The 21,765-nt window shown below is 46.1% G+C and overlaps 1 protein-coding gene across 3 annotated transcripts in view; it reads right to left on the minus strand.

The window, feature by feature from the left end:
• The window catches only part of RRP1B (ribosomal RNA processing 1B), a 130,342-nt gene that overhangs the window by 48,945 nt on the left and 59,632 nt on the right, over positions 1-21,765 (minus strand). For all 3 annotated transcript variants that reach the window (XM_033939617.1, XM_033939616.1, XM_033939618.1), the window contains exons 8-10: positions 14,729-14,898; positions 8,132-8,244; positions 284-381 (exon numbers count right to left, since the gene is read on the minus strand). In XM_033939617.1, the coding sequence (XP_033795508.1) occupies positions 284-381; positions 8,132-8,244; positions 14,729-14,898 (381 nt within the window). The remainder of the gene's footprint in view (positions 1-283; positions 382-8,131; positions 8,245-14,728; positions 14,899-21,765) is intronic.

Raw genomic sequence — 21,765 nt, forward strand, 5'->3', positions numbered from 1 at the left:
AGTGCTCACTATATGCTTCCATTTCACAAGCAATAGCAAAATAGCCCCTTCACACAGACCCTTCTCACCAACTAAGGTGAAGGAAGAGGTTTCAAAGAACAAGTGAACATGTGAAGCACATCAGTGCTGCCATCTGTTGCTGAATTATGGAGGTGGAGTCATTACTTTTTCTTCAATCCTTGACCCTGCCTGTCATCACTCCTAGTCATCTACAAACATACAGTATATCAAGTCCCTTCCTATCATTACCCAACAACCCATATGTGTTTTGTATAAAACAAACCTTTTCACCAGACTGTAGATTCGTTTCCTGTTCTGGGCAGGGGTGCTTTTTCTGCTAGCTAATTCAAATAGTCTGTCGGCAACAGCCTTATAATCAAACTGAAAAAAAAAGCAAGCATGACAGACTTAAAGTGAAACAAACAAAACGATTAACAAATCGAGCATTAATGATGCTGATTTTTTTTTTTCTGGAATAAAATTTCAACCACGATCACTATATAAGCGTTCAAATATTTATCTGTGAGCTGATACAAAAAGGAGTTCAATTAACTTAAGTCTGAAAGTTATAAGATAGCACTACTCTTTTTTTGAGGGTAATTTTATCACAGGGTGCTCAGGACAAGACGACACCTATTTTTGCCTGTTTTATAGACACATAACCCCGGATTCTATATATGGCACATTGAGTGCATGCAATTAATTGAATAACAAACCAATCAGTGCTGATAATTGGGCAGTAACAAGCATATCAGCACTAATTGACAATTATCAGAATTTACACACACGCAACTTTTTAGGCATATTCTATAAAGAAGTGTGCATTAATTCTACTGTGTGTTAATGAAAGCAGGTGTGGATTTGGGAGGGACATGGGGTAATGGTGTTCCAACGATTTGCGCGTACTGTTACAGAACATGCCTGATCCACACCTAAGTTAGGCATGAGGAATTATACTAGGTTTCAGTTGGTGTAAATCACCATGCTTAAAAACCTTGCCATGGATACCAGCGCTAATTTGGAGTGCTGTTTATAGAATAGCGCTTAGCGTGCATTTCTCCCATAGTGCCTAAGTATCTTTATAAAATATTAGCACAAATCCTACAGAATCATGCTTAAATTAAGGCATGGACATTAAGCTGGATCAAGAGCAGGTGTAAACAAGTACATGTAAAATGCACATGATTACATGCATTTTATAAAATATGCACTTAAATCATTACTCTGCCATGTGCCAACCAAACTTCATCCCCTGAGCATGTCTAATGTACCAGTACTTTTAGGCAAGACCAAATTTTAGAAGAGCTGTTTTAAATGCTTAAATATTATGTTACAATGTAGCCAAATTGTTGGGAGTGTTGGATGGATGGACCAAGTGGATTTTCATCTGCCATCATTTACTAAATTACTGTGGGGGGGGGGTTCTTTTTACTAGTCATTAACATATGTTATCTGCAACAGGGCCTATAGGAATAAAATGGGTCTTTGGGATTATAACATGCACTTATCTTTAGTAAAATCCCTCCTATGAAATACCTCATCAAATCTTTCAAAATGAAAGCCTCACATTAATCCTCCCTCTTGCAGACTGGATAAAGTTTGAAGGCCAACTTACCCAGTTCTATATGAGAAGGGAGAAAGGCATGACTAAGGCTCACTTAGATTTCAACCATATATTGAACACCATTTATTGCTACCTGAATTTGGATGCTTATAAGGAGTGTCAGCAATCTTATTGTTTTAAAGTTTTAGAGACAAAAAAAAAAATAATTTTATAACAACAGAATTGAGGAATCTCCATCTTAAATGAAAGAGTTGTTTAACTTCCCAGGATATCTTAAATAAGAGTGCTGAGAGCTTGTTGACACTGCGTGACATGGCTATGGGCTTAATTCAGAAAGTTGAGAAAATTACATATCATTATGAGGGGGTGTTTTCTCTTTCCGAAGTACAACTGGTACCTGACACATGTAATATGTGGTCCGAGTTTAATGTTATGAATTCTGAATAAGCGTCTTCCTTATTAAAAAGTGTGAGTAATTCATACTGTCCACTCGATGTGTGTCATCCTTCTTTGGTAAAGAGTTTAAAGGATATCACTTTGAACATGGTTTGTGAGATTGTGAATAAGATCGTTGAAGAGGGACGTATGTCACAAGCATTAACAAAAGCAGTGGTTACTTGCTTATTAAAGAGTTCAACCATGGATATGTCAAATGTGAAAAATTATTGTCCTATTTCCAATCTACCTTTTTTAAGTTAAGATTGTTGAAAAGAGTGTTCTTTTTCAGTTAACTGAATTTCTGACTGAAAATCAGATTCTGGATAAGTTTCAATTTGGCTTCACGAATGATCATGACACAGAATCAATACTTATCTCTCTATTAGATACTGTTCATACTGGGTTTGATAAAAATGACAGCTTTGTGTTAGTGTCTTTAGACATATCATCTGCATTTGATACAGTTGATCACGTATCTTATTGCATAGACTGAGCAAAATTGGGATTACTGGTACAGTGTTCAATTAGTTTCAATCTTTTTTGGACAGTTGTTACTTTTGTGTGCAGGATGAGAAAAATTTTTCCTCAGGGTTCATCTCTTTCTGCAACATTATTTAATATTTTTCTTATGCTGCTTATCAAAATAATTATGGAATACCACAAGGGTCCATACTCTCACCATTATTATTCAATATTTATTTGGCCCCACTTTTAACACTCTGTTAATCCATAGGCTTCACAGTATATGCCTATGCAGATGATTTCCAACTTCTGCACACCATTGATCCCAACAGTTTGCAGGACATATCAGAAATTAATCATAAGTTAGCTAAAATTCATGAGTGGTTAAATAACAATCAACTCTCCTTAAGTATCAATAAAACCACAACTGTGCTTTTTTCAGGGAAAGAAGGAGTTCAACTTACTAGTCCAATTATAATTGACAATAAACCCCTCAATCAAACTACCAATACAAAAATCTTGGGGGTCTTAATAGACAACAACCTCACTTTCCGAGCACATATCAGTGCAATGGTTAAAAACTGTTTCTACAGATTAAGAATGATCCGTTCGCTTGCCCCCCTTCTTGATTCATTCTCTCTTAATACATTAATTCACTCTTTGGTTATCTCAAAATTAGATTACTGTAACTCCTTATTAAAAGGGGCTTACCAAAAGGATATAAGACGTCTTCAACTCATTCAAAATACTGCAATAAAGATTATTTCAGGCTCAAAAAAGTTTGATCATGTCACACCCTTATTACAAAATGCTCACTGGTTGCCTATATCTTACAGGATTACTTACAAAATAGCTCTTTTAGTCTTTAAGACATTAAAAACTAATACTCCTGCTTTCATAGATAGGCTCCTGATTCCATACAGTTCGTCCAGAGTTCTCAGATCAGCTTCACAATCTACTTTAAATGTTCCCTCATTAAAAGTTATCGGAACCCGCCGTGCTTCAATTTTCTCCGTTACTGCACCAATGTTATGGAACTCTCTTCCTTTGTACTTAAGATTAGAACAAGATTTGCAAATATTTAAAAAGAACTTAAAGTGTCTTCTTTTTAAAGAAGCCTTTAACTGACAGTTTACTTTCTCAATAATATCAGTTAATTTCTTTTTCCTTAAATACAGACTATAAATACTCATTCTTATGACCATTCTTGGTCTCTTATTTTTTCCCCTTATTTCCCTAATTTGTTTCCCTTTTATGTACTCTATTAACAAATATTGTATTTCTTCCCCGCTTTCCCATTGTTTCCAGTTTTCTTCTTGTCTAAAGGATGTAACCCTTGTTCGTTTAGTAGAATATTATGTATAAGTGAGTCCATTTTAAATTCTGTTTTATTTTATGTAAAACGCTTTGAAATTGGAAAAGCGTTTAATCAAACAATTTAATAAACTTGAAACTTGAACAGTGTTGAAATCTTTGGGAGTTGAATATCATCTTTATTCTGACGATATTCAGTTTGTATTTAAGATTTTGCCAAGTTATGCTGAAATGTTAGATTTTTTTGAATTTCTCTTGGATAAGATTAGTAACTGGTTGGGTGATAATTGTTTCAAACTGAATGTGGAGAACATGAAAATTATTTTGCTTTCAAGTCATGCTATCTGATTTGCCAACATTGGTTACCTTTTAAGGAAGTGACAATTTCATTTGTAAAAACACTTAAAACTTTAGGAGTATCTTTGAAGATGAAATAGCATATCTCTTATATTTATAAAAAAAATTTAAGCTGAAGTTTTTGTGCCCTTTGAAGTCAGTGTTAAGCAGTTCTAATTTTCATTTGGTTCGTTAAAGTCTGATTTTTCCACATTTTGACTATTGTAATTCCTTGCAAATAGGTGTTCCTAAGAAATATTTGAGATCTTTACAGGTTGCTCAAAACTCTGTGGCAAGGTTAATTACTGGAACTTCTAGATTTGAACACACCACTCCTGTTCTAAAAGAATTGCACTAGTTGCCAATTGAGTATCGCATTCATTATAAATTGTTGCTATTTGTTTTTAAAACACTGACTGGTAGGAAATCTCCAGTTTTGTTAGATTCCCTTTGTATTTAACTTAGGTTCCCTGAACAGTAATACCGTATTTTCACGCATATAACGCGCGCGTTATACGCGTTTTTACCTACCGCGCATACCCCTCGCGCGTTATATGCGTGAGCGCGGTATACAAAAGTTTTAAAACATAGATCCCACCCCCGCCCGACGCCCGATTCACCCCCCCAGCAGGACCGCTCGCACCCCCATCCCGAACGACCGCTCGCACGCGCTCCCACCCGCACCCGCATCCACGATCGGAGCAAGAGGGAGCCCAAGCCCTCTTGCCCGGCCGACTCCCCGACGTACGATACACCCCCCCCCCCCCCGGCAGGACCACTCGCACCCCCACCCCGAAGGACCGCCGACTTCCCGACAATATCGGGCCAGAAGGGAGCCCAAACCCTCCTGGCCACGGCGACCCCCTAACCCCACCCCGCACTACATTACGGGCAGGAGGGATCCCAGGCCCTCCTGCCCTCGACGCAAACCCCCCTCCCTCCAACGATCGCCCCCCCCCAAGAACCTCCGACCGCCCCCCCCAGCCGACCCGCGACCCCCCTGGCGACCCCCACGACCCCCCACCCCCCTTCCCCGTACCTTTGGTAGTTGGGCCAGAAGGGAGCCCAAACCCTCCTGGCCACGGCGACCCCCTAACCCCACCCCGCACTACATTACGGGCAGGAGGGATCCCAGGCCCTCCTGCCCTCGACGCAAACCCCCCTCCCCCCCAACGACCGCCCCCCCCCCAAGAACCTCCGACCGCCCCCCAGCCGACCCGCGATCCCCCTGGCGACCCCCACGACCCCCCCACCCCCCTTCCCCGTACCTTTGGTAGTTGGCCGGACAGACGGGAGCCAAACCCGCCTGTCCGGCAGGCAGCCAACGAAGGAATGAGGCCGGATTGGCCCATCCATCCTAAAGCTCCGCCTACTGGTGGGACCTAAGGCGCGTGGGCCAATCAGAATAGGCCCTGGAGCCTTAGGTCCCACCTGGGGGCACGGCCTGAGGCACATGGGCCCAACCCGACCATGTGCCTCAGGCCGCGCCCCCAGGTGGGACCTAAGGCTCCAGGGCCTATTCTGATTGGCCCACGCGCCTTAGGTCCCACCAGTAGGCGGAGCTTTAGGATGGATGGGCCAATCCGGCCTCATTCCTTCGTTGGCTGCCTGCCGGACAGGCGGGTTTGGCTCCCGTCTGTCCGGCCAACTACCAAAGGTACGGGGAAGGGGGGTGGGGGGGTCGTGGGGGTCGCCAGGGGGGTCGCGGGTCGGCTGGGGGGGCGGTCAGAGGTTCTTGGGGGGGGGCGGTCGTTGGGGGGGAGGGGGGTTTGCGTCGAGGGCTGGAGGGCCTGGGATCCCTCCTGCCCGTAATGTAGTGCGGGGTGGGGTTAGGGGGTCGCCGTGGCCAGGAGGGTTTGGGCTCCCTTCTGGCCCAACTACCAAAGGTACGGGGAAGGGGGGTGGGGGGGTCGTGGGGGTCGTCAGGGGGATCGCGGGTCGGCTGGGGGGCGGTCGGAGGTTCTTGGGGGGGGGCGGTCGTTGGGGGGAGGGGGGTTTGCGTCGAGGGCAGGAGGGCCTGGGATCCCTCCTGCCCGTAATGTAGTGCGGGGTGGGGTTAGGGGGTCGCCGTGGCCAGGAGGATTTGGGCTCCCTCCTGGCCCGATATTGTTGGGGAGTCGGCGGTCCTTCGGGGGAGGGATGTATCGGACGTCGGGGGGGGGGCATCAGGCTTTCAGGATGGGGACAGACCTTCAAGGGGGGACAGTGCACGGAAGTCAGGGGGGGTGAACGGAGAGTCGGGACAGCGCACGGAAAGTCAGGGCAGTGCACGGAAGTCAGGGGGGGGTGAACGGAGAGTCGGGACAGCGCACGGAAAGTCGGGGCAGTGCACGGAAGTCAGGGGGGGTGAACGGAGAGTCGGGACAGCGCACGGAGAGGCGGGGCAGTGCACGGAAGTCAGGGGGGGTGAACGGAGAGTCGGGCAGCATGCGCGGTATAATCGTGAGCGCGTTATACCAAAGTTTTTGTGCTTATCATCGTGATTTCTGCGCGCTATACACGTGTGCGCGTTTTATACGGGTGCGTGTTATTTGCGTGAAAATACGGTACCCTGGTGATTCCTTCTATTCATGTAATTCACCATGAGGAATATAGCAAATGTATATTCTATGTGTGTGGATCACAGTTATCAAAGCTATTACCTGAGCAACTGCGAGGGTTTGGCAATGTTGACTGTTTCAAGATTTAGTTCAAAACGTTTTTGTTTTAGGTGGTATATCAAGATTGATTTCCTATATACATTTTGTTGAAGTGTTTCTCTCTCTCTCGCTCTCATCCCTAATTACCTCAGCAACTGCAAGGGCTTTATGATATCTATCCATACTTTTAAAAATTATTTTGAAGCTTATTAAGATGCAAAACATTATTTATACATGGATGGCTCTATGATGAGGAAAGAAGTTCAGTTTAGGGACTATTTTGGACAATGAAAGTCCTGAAATGATCTATCGCAACATATGTATGTTACCAGACCTGAACTAATTCCTGAACAAACACGCTTAGATATAAGGCTAGACATTTTGGGCCTGATTCTGTATAGGACGCCCAGTCTCGGCAGCCTCCTAAGCGGCTTTTGAGAATCGCACACAGGCATCCTATATAGAATCGCATCTGTCCATTATAGAATCACCTTGCCTAACCACCCTGATTCTCTAACCACTGTCCATGTCACAGACACCGTTTAGAGAATCGCATTGCCGCTGAGCTGATCGCAGCAAGGGAATCTCCATTGCTGCAGGGAACCCCCGAACTACACCCCCCCCCACACACACACACTGTTCGTGGCAGGAGGGATGCTCAATCACTCCTGCCACAACCCCTAAACAATCCCCAGGGAGGGGCCTAAGGCCTTGATTGGCCCAGGCACCTTAGGACCCTCCCACAGGAGCGATTCTGGGGTGCACTGGGAGTGGCCTAAGACTCCAATTGGCCAGATCCCTAAGGCCATTCCATGGACATTTTGTTGTTCTACATTTCAGGTACCTATTGCGGCCCTAGAGACACGCATAGGGCCACCTAAGCTCTCCCAAGGCCACATCTGTGTGAAACCATGCCTAGCCTAGCTATGGGCAAGCTTAAGCGTCTCTAAGCGTCTCCCTCAACCTCAACAGATGCTTACAGTGTAGGCGGCCTGCCTCAGGATGGTTTTTTTTTTTAACATGCATCCCAATTGGTTGGCTAGGCAACGGTAGGCATCCTACAATCGGGATGCTGTTTATAGAATATGCCCCTTTACAACTAAACAAATAAATAAATCTGCTAATTCCTCTCATACAGCAATCTGAAACATTATTAACCTTCTTGTATTATTAGGAGAAATAGAGCGAGAAGTACATCTCTGCACTAAACCAACCACTGAACCTAATCCAGCATCCGCTTCCCTTGATTTTGAGGAGACCAACTGCTGAAACATAGCAAACCACTAGTTATCCTCCAAGTAGCTGCTCCCACTGTACTATCTGATGACCTGTCTTAAAAGATAGTTTTATTAAATACAAGTTTAAGAGTCTAGCAAACCTGCAGAACAGCTCCTGTGTTTTCCTCAACATGTTCATCATCTTCATCCTCTTCTTCAGACTCCTCCCCTAATTCCAGTCCATCTTCTGTAATTAAGCTTCTGTTTTCTTTTGCTATAAACACATTCAAATAAAAACCATGAAAATGGAACAAATTGTACTTCATATTTAATATATCATCATCTTTAAAAGTGAGTTTCTTCTTTCTGTGCAAATATAGGAAAGGAAAAAAAGGGTATGTTTGTAGTTAGGAAAAAAAAAATCAGAATCTGACATAGGTGTATCTTGCAGGTAATAGCTGCTGAGAATAATTATTCTTCCCACCCAAACAGATGTTGTAAAGAATGTCTGTCCATCTGTCTGGAGACAAAATAGCTATCTGGAAATTTAACAGAATAGGACTGAATTTGCATGGAGGAAAACATGGTGAAACACACATCAAGAGTGAAAATGAGTCAGATCAAACTACAGACGTTAGGGAGCTGCTCCTTTCAGACTACTTTTCTGCTCTTTTCTACTCTACTGGTCTCAGTCACAGACATACACAGAGCCAACAAACATAAAAAAACACAGGCACATGCACATAAATACACAAAAGCTGATGTTATGCCTAGAAACACCAGTAAATGGTATCTAATTTGAACTAATCCACATAACAAATCAAAATGGCTATGGAGCTCAGTGTTGAGTTACAGCGGCAGAACTCACAGGAGAGAGGTTTTTCAACCCAGGCTGTGTTCATTCTAGAGAGATCGCCAAGGGAGAAAGAGAAACTCAAGTTTTCCCTAGATATAGGTGAAAGCAGGTCTTGGGAAAACAGACCGATCGATGCCTGTAACAGCTAGCTGAGGTAAGCCATGGCTTTATTCTTTGATTGGTGCAAGGCAAACAATAAAGCAAAGTGTTTTTGTGTCTGTGAAAGGTGTTTCGTGTGCTAATTACTCCTAGCAAGCCAGGCTAGCCTACTACAATTACTTTAACCAAAATTAGGGCTTCTGTCTTTTCCTTAGCTAGGCCAGCAGAATGGAATCACCTGGCTAAAGATTTTAGGAAATTAACTTAAGATAACTAATTTAAGAATAGCTGAAAGTTTACCATTGCTTTGGGACAGAGCAATTGTAACAATCATCACGTACCCACTTGTTCAGAATGGAGCAGCCAGATGACAAGGACTATTATAGAAACCTAATGGCAGATAAAGACCTGAACAGTACATCCAGTCTGCCCATAAGTTATATCCACTAAAAAAAATACATGAATAAATTAACTTGTCTCTTCTTTGATATTTCTGGGTCATAAAGTCTTGTATTGTCCTAGGCTCCAAATGCTAAAGATGCCGTCCAAGCTCACTCCAGCCTATCCAACCATCCGGTTCTTTGCAGGATATCTACCATAAAGTCTGGTCAGTAACATCCTCATCTTCCAAATTAGTGGAGTTCCAATTGATACCCACCCCAGCCCATCCTACATCGAATCACTGTATATGGGACACAGACTGTGCAAGTCGGTCCAATACTGGCCTTAGTTCTTTAATTTACATCCTTTGCTTTCTAATTAGATATCTTAAGACTTAAAGGAGGTGCATATTGGTGTTTTACTAATCAGCGGAGAGTGGTCTAGTGGCTACAGCAGCTATCTCAGCACCCTAATATGGTGAATTTGATTCCCACTGCAGCTCCTTGTGACTCTGGGCAACTCACTTAATACTTCATTGTCCTAGGTACAAATAAGTACCTGTCTAAACTATGTAAACTGCTTTGATTGTAACCACACAGAAAAAGAAGTATATCCAGTCCCATCCCCTTTACTCTTTTTTCATCTCTCTTTATGGTGCAATATTTTTACTATGTACTTATTACTGGGATAACATTTGATACAAGAAACATTTCTTCTGCGAGAGCTCTAAGGTATTTGTCTTAGAAACATAGAAATAGACGGCAGATAAGGGCCACGGCCCATCTAGTTTGCCCACCCCAATAACCCCCCTACCTTTCTCTGTGAATAGATCCCACGTGTCTATCCCATTTGGCCTTAAAATCAGGCACGCTGCTGGCCTCAATAACCTGAAGTGGAAGACTATTCCAGCGATCAACCACCCTTTCTGTGAAAAAGAATTTCCTGGTGTCCCCGTGCAGTTTCCCACCCCTGATTTTCCACGGACGCCCCCTTGTTGCCGCGGGACCCTTGAAAAAGAAGATATCTTCTTCCACCTCGATGCGGCCTGTGAGATACTTGAATGTCTTGATCATGTCACCCCTCTTTCTGCGTTCTCGAGTGAGTACAGCTGCAACTTATCCAGCCCGAGCCCGAGACCATCCGGGTGGCCATTCTCTGGACCGACTCCAGTCTCAGCACATCCTTACGGTAATGCGGCCTCCAGAATTGCACACAGTATTTCAGATGGGCCTCACCATGGATCTATACAATGGCATATTGACTTCAGGCTTACGGCTGACGAAACTCCTGCGTATGCAACCTATGATTTGCCTTGTCTTGGATGAAGCTTGCTCCACTTGATTGGCAGTCTTCATGTTCTCACTAACGATCACCCCTAAGTCTCATTCTGCTTCAGTTCTTGTTAGGATCTCGCCATTAAGGGTGTAAGTCTTGCATGGATTTTGGCTGCCCAGGTGTATGACTTTGCATTTTTTGGCATTGAAGCTGAGTTGCCAGGACCTAGACCAGCACTCCAGTAGGAGTAGGTTGTGCATCATGTTGTCGGACACTGAATTTATGTCTGTTGTGCTTTTGCCCACTACATTGCTTAGTTTGGCGTCATCGGCGAATAATGTTATTTTACCTCGCAGCTCTTCTGCCAAGTCTCTTATAACAGTGATTCCCAACCCTGTCCTGGAGGAACACCAGGCCAATCGGGTTTTCAGGCTAGCCCTAATGAATATGCATGAGAGAGATTTGCATATGATGGAAGTGATAGGCATGCAAATTTGCTTCATGCATATTCATTAGGGCTAGCCTGAAAACCCAATTGGCCTGGTGTTCCTCCAGGACAGGGTTTGGAAACCACTGTCTTATAAAGATGTTGAATAGGATCGGGCCCAGGACCGAGCCCTGCGGCACTCCACTGATTACCTCTGTCATTTCGGAGGGGGTGCCGTTCACCACTATCCTCTGAAGCCTACCTCCAAGCCAGTTCCCAACCCATTTTGTCAATGTGTCGCCCAATCCTATAGAACTCATCTTGCTTAGCAACCAGTGGTGTGGTACTCAATTGAATGCTTTACTGAAGTCCAGGTATACGATGTCCAGGGACTCACCAACATCCAGCTTCCTTGTCACCCAAAGAAGCTGATCAGGTTGGATTGGCAGGATCTCCCCTTAGTAAATCCATGTTGACGGGGATCCCGTAGATTCTTCTCGTTCAGGATCTTATCCAATTGGCGTTTGATTAGAGTTTCCATTAGTTTGCACACTATTGATGTGAAACTCACCGGTCTGTAGTTTACTGTCTCCATCTTGGAGCCTTTCTTGTGGAGTGGAATGACATTAGCCGTCTTCCAGTCCAACGGGATGTTACCCGTACTAAGGGAGAGATTGAAGAGCGCGGATAGTGGTTCCGCCAAGACATCACACAACTCCCTGAGCACCCTGGGGTGTAGGTTGTCAGGCCCCATTGCCTTGTTAACCTTAAGCTTTGACAGCTCGCAGTAGACACCGCTGGGTGTAAACTCGAAATTACTAAACGGGTCATCTGCGTCAACCCTTGTCTGTAGCTGAGGGCCGTGTCCTGGCGCCTCGCGGGTGATGACTGAGCAGAAGTATTAATTTAACAGTTGGGCTTTTTCCGAGTCCGCTTCTACATAGTCTCCGTCTGGTTTCCTAAGACGTACTATCCCGCCTGAATTCTTATTTCTGTCACCTGAAGAAGGATTTATCTCCTTTCTGGATGTTCTTCACTAGAGACTCCTCCATGCGGAATTTGGCCTCCCTAACTGCTGTTTTGACGGCTTTTGACTTGGCCAGATAGACTTCCCTAGAGTCCTGTTTCCCTGATTGTTTGTAAGAGATGAATGCTTTTTTCTTCTCCTTGATGAGGTCCGAAATCTCTGCAGAGAACCACTGTGGCTTATTGTTCCTTCGCCGTTTACTTACTGATTTAACATAGCGGTTTGTTGCTTCTTGTATGGTGGCTTTCAAAGTCGACCACATTTCTTCCACGTTATCGGTTTCTGCTTGGCTTTGTAGCGCCTGGTGAACGAAGTCTCCCATTTCTTTGAAGTTTGTGTCCTTGAATTTGAGGACCTTAGTCAGTGTGGTAGATTTAGTGAAACCTTTCCTGAGATTGAACCATACCATGTTGTGGTCACTGGAGGCCAATGTGTCGCCCACCGAGACCTCTGTAAGTATCAGGTCCAGTACTGCCTGATCCCTTGTTGGTTCCAACACCAGTTGCCTGAGTCTTGCTCCCTTCATAGAGTTTAATAGCCTCTGCTGTTGCCAGAAGCAGAGGAAAGCGTGTCCCAATCCACATCAGGCATGTTGAAGTCACCTAACAATACTGTGTCTTATGGTAGGGTCACCAGATGTCCGGATTTCCTTGGCCATGTCCTCTTTTTGAGAGCTTTGTAAGGTGTCCAAGTGGCTTATTTATTTTGCTACTTTTGTTCAGGGAAACCTGGACATCTGGAAACCCTATTCTTGGATCCTGGCTCGCTCCTCGCCATGGTCCTGCAGGACCTCTGCTGCCCCTGGCGACCAATCAGAACCCCTACCTATGTCGGTGTGCCTGTCGGGACCCCGCCCTGGCCAGGTCCCAGCCAAAGCCCAGCAGTCTTCCAGACCCCCGTCTCCATCCAGCCAGGGTCCATTCATATTTCCACTTCTGTTAGTGGTGGTCCAGGAGCCCTCTCTGCTCCTCCTGACCCCCTCCTAATCTTTGGTGCACCTCCTCTCCAGCCCCATTTCTCATTGCTATGCATGCGCCAGAATAAGTGCACATTTCCTCTCTCTCTCCAGCCACACAGGTTCGGAGCAGCAATGCCACACCACAGCATGACCATGGGAAAACCTCCAGCCCCCACCGCCAGCCCCAAGATGTATTGAAAAAATTTTTTTGACTGGTTACAAAAGGATGGGGGGAGAGAGAGGTGATCAAACTAAATGGAAGAATGAGAAAGAAAAAGGAGAAGGGGAGGACATGCTAAATGGAAGGATGGAGAAAGAAAAAGGGGATCCTGAATGAGAAAAGGACAGAATAGGGACACTGGATAAAAGGATGGGGAGAGAGGGGAGACACTGGATGAAAGGATGGGGAGACAGAAGGGGGATGTGCTAAATAAAGTGAGCAGAGAAAAAGGTGACATACCAAATAGAAAAGGAGCAGAGAGAAGATGCAAGATGGAAGGATGGGAAGAGAGGGGAGACACATGATGGAAGGATGGAGAAGGTGGCAGGCTAAATGGAAGGATAAGGAGAGAAAAAGGGGACATGCTGGATGGAAAAGGCATAGAGAGATCCTGGATGGAAGTGGGGAGAGAGACAGAGGGGAGAAGCTGAATGGAAGTAAGAAGAGACCTAATAGAGAAAGAGAGAGAGGAGTGATACAGTGGATGGAAGTGGGAAGAGAGAGAGAAGGACATACTGAATGGAAGAGAGTAGAGGACAGAGTTAGTGAGAGACTGGGGAATAAGAGAAAGGGGAATGAGAGGTGTGGTGTGAGAGAAAAGAGATAGAAAGCAGTAGGTAGACAGTAAAAAGAGAGACATTGAATGAAGAGATGGAGAAAAATAATGTTAGAGATGGATTAGTAGTAGAGATGAAAACAGGAGGCAAGAGAAAAGTGAAATGAACACAAAAACCTGAGAGTTGAGAAGACAGAGGAAAGCAGAAAACAGAGATTGGGACCAACAATAGAAAAATTAGATGGCTAGACAACAAAGGTAGAAAAAATAAATTTATTTTAAATTTTGAATAAAGTACAAAACTCACAACTGAAAGTCTGATTTATCATGGGGGGGAGGGTGGGGCAGTGCAAGAAAAGATGGGGGAGGCCCTGACTGCATACAGCCAGCAGCCGCCTTGGAGAGGGGTGAGGTTGCAGCAGGCTGTGGTGGTGGTGGTGGTGGGGGGGGGGGCTGGGGCTCTGTGTCCTCTTTTTTGTCTTCACAAACATGCATGGTAACCCTATTTTATGGCATCTTATAGATCTGTTTGTTTCTCATGTTCTGCATGCTTGGTCAGTTTTTATGCTCACAGTATATTTTTATTATGATTTATTTGCATGTGTTATTTATCTATATATATATTTTTGTTATTATATTTGTAGGTTTTAGACTCCTGATGCAAAAATCTGTCAAAACATGGGCTGTGTCATGTCTCTCAATCAAGCAATCAATTAATTAATAAATAACACTTACTCACTTAAGTTTCTCTGCATTATCTCCTTTGTTCTGTCTGTTGCTAACTACACTTGTTTTGCTAACTTTTCATCTGTGCTGCTACTTTCCCTCTTCTTAGTTCGTCCTATATGTACACAGGGTCTGGTGTACCTCTGTGGCTGTCCACTTGTGAGAGTAAGGAACATGAAAAAAAAGAAAGTTTTGTGACTTCTTTCAAACAAATCAGCAGCTTTTCTTCTCACCTTTATTGGACAATGTATTCTCCTCATCCTTCTCTTTTTCATCTTTCAAATCCATTTTGTCATCACTTTGGTCCATTTTCAGTTCATTCATCAAATCTTCTATGGCAAAGGGTGCCTGATCCACAATGGCTACAAAGATACCCTGGGCAATAGCCTGCATCAGAATGTGACTGAACCAAAGCAAGAAAACATTAGCATTCACATCTTCTTAAAACACTGCTAAAAAATAAATAAAATACTTTCTGCAATATTAGAAAAGAATCTTGGCAACAGTTTAGACATTTATAATTTTTTTTATATACTGCTTTTCTATAATGATTATACAAAATGTGACTGAACCAAAGCAAGAAAACAAGTACTACCGTATTTTCACGCATATAACGCGCGCGTTATACACGATTTTACAAACCGAGTATAACCATGTGCATTATATGTGTGAGCGCGTTGTACAATTTTTTTTTTCTCATTGCGATCCAGCATCCCCCCTGCAAACCAACATCCTCCCCCCCGCTCGCGTCACCCCCCCTCCCCCGCGATCCTACACCCCCCCCCTCGCACCGCAAAGACATCGCTTACCCGATTGGGCACCGGCACCAGCACCAATGCACAGGACGCGCCAGTGCCAGTGCCCGAAGATCCTCTCTTTCCTGGGCTGGGCGGTGCGAGGGAGATCCTCCCTCTTCCCTGTGCTGGGCTTTGAGCATTTGTGCATGCTCAAAGCCTTCTGGTCTCGCTCTCTCCGAGATTATGAATCTGAGAATCTTGGAGAGAGCGAGACCAGAAGGCTTTGAGCATGCGCAAATGCTCAAAGCCCAGACCAACCCAGCACAAGGAAGAGGGAGGATCTCCCTCGCACAGCCCAGCCCAGCCCAGGCGAGAGAGGATCTTCGGGCACTGGCACGTCCTGTGCTTTGGTGCTGGTGCCCAATCGGGTAAGCGATGTCTTTGCGGTGCTGGGGGGGATTTAGGATCGCGGGAGAGGGAGGGTGACGAGAGCGGGGGGGGGGGGGGGAGGATGCCAGTTCGCAGGCCAGAAGAGGGAGTAAGCGGGGGGGTGGCGGGAGGTTATAGCAGCATGCACGGTATACGCGTGTGCGTGCTATATAGATTTTTTTTTTACAGCAATGCTTTGTTCCCGCACTATACGCGTATGCGTGTTATATGCGTGAAAATACGGTAAATACATTAAACCATCCTCTGTTCAGGAAAAAGCTTCAACAAATAATGAGGTTTTCAAAAACTTTTTAAATGGCTGCAAGTCAGTCATCATCCTTAACTGTCCAACTAACTAAGAATAGGCATCCATATGGCAGATGAAATTTGATGTGGACAAATGCAAAGTGATGCACATTGGGAAGAATAACCCAAATTACAGTTACCAGATGATAGGGTCCATCTTGGGGGTCAGCACTCAAGAAAAAGATATGGGTGTCATCAAGGTCAATATGCTGAAACATTCCACCCAATGTTTACAAGTTTATTAAAATTTTGATAACCCGCCAAATCCGGTTTTAAGGCGGTTAACATGATTAAAATAACAGGGGGTACATCAAATTTTTTTAAAAAAGACAAATAAACACAATGTGCATTGGTGGTCAAAAAAGCAAACAAGATTCTAGGAATTATTTTAAAAGGGATGGTTAACAAGACTTAAAATGTTATAATGCTTCTGTAGCGCTCCATGGTCAATCTCATCTGGAGTGATGCATTCAATTCTGGGCTCCTTATCTCAAGAAAGATTCCAAGAAGAGTGACCAAGATGATAAAGGGGATGGAATTCCTCTTGTATGGTGAAAGACTAAAAAGATTAGGGCTCTTTAGCTTGGAAAAGAGATGGCTGAGGGGAGATATGATTGAAGTCTACAAAATCCTGAGTAGAGTAGAACGGATACAAGTGGATCGTTTTTTCACTCCATCAAAAATTACAAAGACTAAGGGACACTCGATGAAGTGACAGGGAAATACTTTTAAAACCAATAGGAGGAAATATTTTTTCACTCAGAGAATATTTAAGCTCTGGAACGCATTGCCAAAGGTTGTGGTAAAAGTGGATAGCTAGTTTTAAGAAAGATTTGGACAATTTCATGGAGGAAAAGTCCATAGTTTGTTATTGAGAAAGACATGGGGGAAGCCACTGCATGGAGTGTTGCTACTCTTTGGTTTTTTGGTCAAGTACTAGTGACCTGGATTGGCCATCGTGAGGACGGGCTATTGGGCTAGAAGGACCATTGGTCTGATCTAGTAAGGCTATTCTTATGTTCACTCCGACCACAGAGAAAGATTTCGCTCTTGTGTCAGCATATTTCACTTTCTGTAAACCAGGGGTGTCCAACCTTTTGGCTTCCCACGGCCGCATTGGCCGAAGATTTTTTTTCTGGGGCCGCACAAACACTAACACTAGCCGATGAACAAAAAAAAGGTTGAGCAGGTCCCAAATCTGCAATCACTAATATAGAAGATGTATATATCTAATAATAAACCTTCATTAAAGGGACACTGTGGAGAGGAACCCAAAAAAGCAGTAATACTTACTCTGACTGAGTGATCCCTCCTTGTGCACCGCTGACAGTGGGAGCAGCCACAGGCTTCCGCATCCCCACTCTGATGAGCAGGGATGCACGCTCCTGGTTCTCCCATTCACTTCTATTACAGCTACGGTGAGAGTCTTCAGAGATGAGACTCATCAGAGCGGGGATGTTGAATCAGCTGTCAGCAGCGCACATGGAGGATCGTTTAATCAGGGTAAATATTACTGCTTTCTTGGGCCTCCCAATTTGAGCTTAGGCTCCCTCAAAATGAATATCTCCCCTGCTGTAGCTAGTAGGGATCTCCAAGCCTCACCAACTGACGGCCACCTCCTCCCCCTCCAACTTCCCAAGTTCTGCAGCTGGCAGCGATATTGCAGAGCTGCTGCCTTCCCTCCTACCTTCACCCCCCCCCCCCTTGGCTTTCATGCATGCATGAAAGCAGTGGCAGCTTGAGGATATTGCCATTGGCTGCAAAGCCAAAGAGTTGCCAGACTGGAGGAAGATGTCTTCAGTTGGCAGGACTTGGGAATCCCCACTAACTCAAGTATTTATAAATTGACCTCAGGCGGGGAGAAACTTTGGTGCCCATCCACTAATTTTGGGCTCCAGTACCTCCCCCAAATCAGCTGTATATGACTACACCACTGAATACAAAAATAATTGTGATGCACATATCCCAAAGCTAACATATTCCAGTTAATAAATTCAAAATAAAACAATTTTTTCCTACCTTGTTGTCTGGATGTTTTGTTTTCCCAGTTTCTCTTTCTGTTTTTTCTCTATCTTCAACTACCGTATTTTCGCGGATATAACGCGCGCGTTATACGCGTTTTTACGTACCGCGCATACCCTTCGCGCGTTATATGCCTGAGTGCGGTATACAAAATTTTTTTTAACATATTTCACACCCCGCCCGACGCCCGATTCATCATCCGGAAGGACGCTCGCACCCCCACCGCTCGCACCCCCACCCCGAAGGACCGCCGACTCCCCGACAATATCGGGCCAGGAGGGAGCCCAAACCCTCCTGGCCACGGCGACCCCCTACCCCCACCTCGCACTACATTACGGGCAGGAGGGATCCTAGGCCCTCCTGCCCTCGACACAAACCCCCCTCCCCCCAACGACCGCCCCCCCCAAGAACCTCCGACCGCCCCCCCAGCCGACCCGCGATCCCCCTAGCGACCCCCCCGGCCCCCCCACCCCCCTTCCCCGTACCTTTGGTAGTTGGCCGGACAGACGGGAGCCAAACCCGCCTGTCCGGCAGGCAGCCAACGAAGGAATAAGGCCGGATTGGCCCATCCATCCTAAAGCTCCGCCTACTGGTAAGGCCTAAGGCGCGTGGGCCAATCAGAATAGGCCCTGGAGCCTTAGGTCCCACCTGGGGGCGCGGCCTGAGGCACATGGGCCCAACCCGACCATGTGCCTCAGGCCACGCCCCCAGGTGGGACCTAAGGCTCCAGGGCCTATTCTGATTGGCCCACGCGCCTTAGGCCCCACCAGTAGGCGGAGCTTTAGGATGGATGGGCCAATCCGGCCTCATTCCTTCGTTGGCTGCCTGCCGGACAGGTGGGTTTGGCTCCCGTCTGTCCGGCCAACTACCAAAGGTACGGGAAAGGGGGGTGGGGGGGTCGTGGGGGTCGCCAGGGGGATCGCGGGTCGGCTGGGGGGGCGGTCAGAGGTTCTTGGGGGGGGCGGTCGTTGGGGGGGAGGGGGGTTTGCGTCGAGGGCAGGAGGGCCTGGGATCCCTCCTGCCCGTAATGTAGTGCGGGGTGGGGTTAGGGGCAGTGCACCGAAAGTCAGGGCGGGTGAACGGTGAGTCGGGGCAACCAGAGGAGAGTCGGGGAGGGCGAAAGGAGAGTCGGGGTGGCCAGAGGAGAGTCGGGCAGCATGCGCGATATACCCATGAGCGCTGTATACAAAAGTTTCCGTACATACAAGTGTGGTTTCTGCGCGCTATACCCATGTGCGCGTTATATCCGTGAAAATACGGTAATTCTGTTTCCAGTGTCTGCTGTCCATTTTTTCTCCTCTTCTGTCGTTCCATTTCCTTCTTATGCCTATCTCCAACATATTGATTTTTTCCTTTCAGCTTTCTTAACTTTTTCTTTTCTGCCTCTCTCCACTCAAATCTTGCCTTCTTTTTCACCCTTCTTCTTTTTAAATGTTCAGCAACCTCTCAATTCTCCATCTTCACTCAGTTCCTAGCTCTCCCATTTCTCATCTCACTCTTTTCCCAGCCTCCTATTATCTTCTATCTACTCCCCATTACCACATTTCTACCACTGTACTCACTGCTCTATCACTCATCATCTCCCTTTTGACCTCATCCACATGACGCACCACTTTCAGAATCCCCCTCCCTCTCTCCACTGGTCAGGCTATAACTCCCTGTCCCTTTCTCCACTGGTCAGGCTGTAATTTCCTGTCCCTTTCTTTCCATCCCTAGCATCATCTTATTCCAGCTCTCTTCTCTCCTGCCCTTCCATGGTTCCATCTCTCCTCCTCTATCTCCATGGTCCAACATTTTGCTCCCTCTCTTTTCTGTTTTTCTTCTCTCCCCCCTTGATGCTGAACAATGAAATGGAGAAAAAAAGAGAGATGCTGTTTCTCTCTGCCTTCTATTCTCTGCCTTCCATCCACAGGCCTAATATTTCTCCCTCCGTCCCATCCCTAGATCCAACTTCTCTCCCTTTCTCTTCCCAACTGCCCCCCCATCCCATCTCTCCCCCTGTCTGCCTGCCTCCCTTCCCCAGGTCCACCATTTCTTCCTTTCTCTTGCCAACAGTTCTCCCTTCAAGTATCTCTTTCCCTCTTCCTTCACACCACCCCAGGTCCAACTTCTCTCCCTTCAGACCATTGTCCACCATCTCTCTCTCTGTCCTCTGTTTCTGGCCCCATAAAGCTCTCCCCCCAGGCCCAATCTGGCACTTCTTTTAATACCCTCCCCCCCAAAAAAAAACCCCTAACATCCAGGAGGCTTCCTCGGCCCAGCATGTTCTCCCCCTTCTCTTTGCGCCCATGCATCTCTACCTCACTCCTCTCCCAACACCATGTCCAATAATTCTCTCTCTGTCTCCATCTCTCCTCTCTCTGCCCAACAGTTCTCCTCTTTTTTTATCTCCCCAATTGTACCATCTCTTTCACTCTATGACACCCAATTCTCCCTTTCTATTATGTCCCTCACCTCTGCATCTCTTTCCCTCACTCCCTCCATTCTTCCATCTTATGGCTCATGCTCCCCTCTATCTTTCCCTTCATTCTGAGTCCTAAGTTCATGCCCCTCCCTCCTTCCATCCATCATTTTTCCTAAGTTTATGCTCCCTCCCTCTCAAGTCTCACGCCCTTCTCCCTTTCTCCCTTCTGGGCCGCAGGTGTTTACCTTTTTCCTGCTCCCTCCTCCGTCTTGCGGCGTTCACTCAAAGCCGCAGGCAGTGGCTCCCACGTACCTCCCGCGGATGATCTGGAGGCATTCCCTCAACACGCCCGTCTCCCTTTATCCCTTCTGGGCCACAGATGTTTACCTTTTTCCTGCTCCCTCCTCCGTCTTGCAAGCATTCACTCAAAGCCGCGGGCAGCAGCTCCTACGTGCCTCCTATGGCTGATCTGGAAGCGTTCCCTTTTGACGTCACGACATCAGAGGGAACGCTTCCAGGTCAGCCGTAGGAGGCACTGCCCGCAGATTTGAGGGAACGCTGCAAGACGGAGGAGGGGAGCCGACAAGACGTTAAATAGCTGGGGGCAGCAGAAGGAAAACAACGCATTGTCCTCGAGCGCGAGTGGGGCCGCACAAAATTCTTCACGGGGCTGCATGCGGCCTTTCATTAGATGTAAACCATCTAATGAAAGATGCATTGCTACCTCAGACGTCAAGGAGCACTGTAGATGATACAATGTCATATTTTGTGACAAATACCAAGGTAAATGGGTAATTTGAAATGTTAACATCAGCACCTTAAATATAATTTTACACTTAACAGACATCCAGCTGTGTTGCAGCATTCTGGACTACCTGTAACGCCTTATACTTAGAGCACAGGTTTATGCGGCCATGGTGCGATACCCCAGGTGTTATATTCTGGCTGGCTCTCTCCTCCTCACTGCCGCAGTGTGCACAAAGCTGGTGGCGGCTCCGGCTCCTCGCCTCATCCGGAAGCATTTCCTCTGACGTTGTGATGTCAGAGAGAAGGCTTCTGGATGAGGCGCAGGATGCGTGAGGAGCCGCCCCTTGCAGCTTTGTGCACACTGCGGCAGTGAGGAAGAGGGAGCTGGCCAGAGGATAACACCGGGATCATCACACCACGGCCCACATAAAATGGCCAGGTGGGAGCCGGCCGGAAAGTAAGACACCTGCCAGATGGAGGAACCTAGTTGAGGCACAGCATGGAGGGAGGAAGACAACAAAGGTAGGGGAAATGATTTTATTTTGAATTTAGTGATTAAATTGTGTCAATTTTGAGAATTTACATCTGCTGTCTGTATTTTGCACTGTTCAGGAAGAAATGCTTT

Source organism: Geotrypetes seraphini, chromosome 3 (genome assembly GCF_902459505.1).
Source record: "Geotrypetes seraphini chromosome 3, aGeoSer1.1, whole genome shotgun sequence".
Lineage (NCBI taxonomy): Eukaryota > Metazoa > Chordata > Amphibia > Gymnophiona > Dermophiidae > Geotrypetes > Geotrypetes seraphini.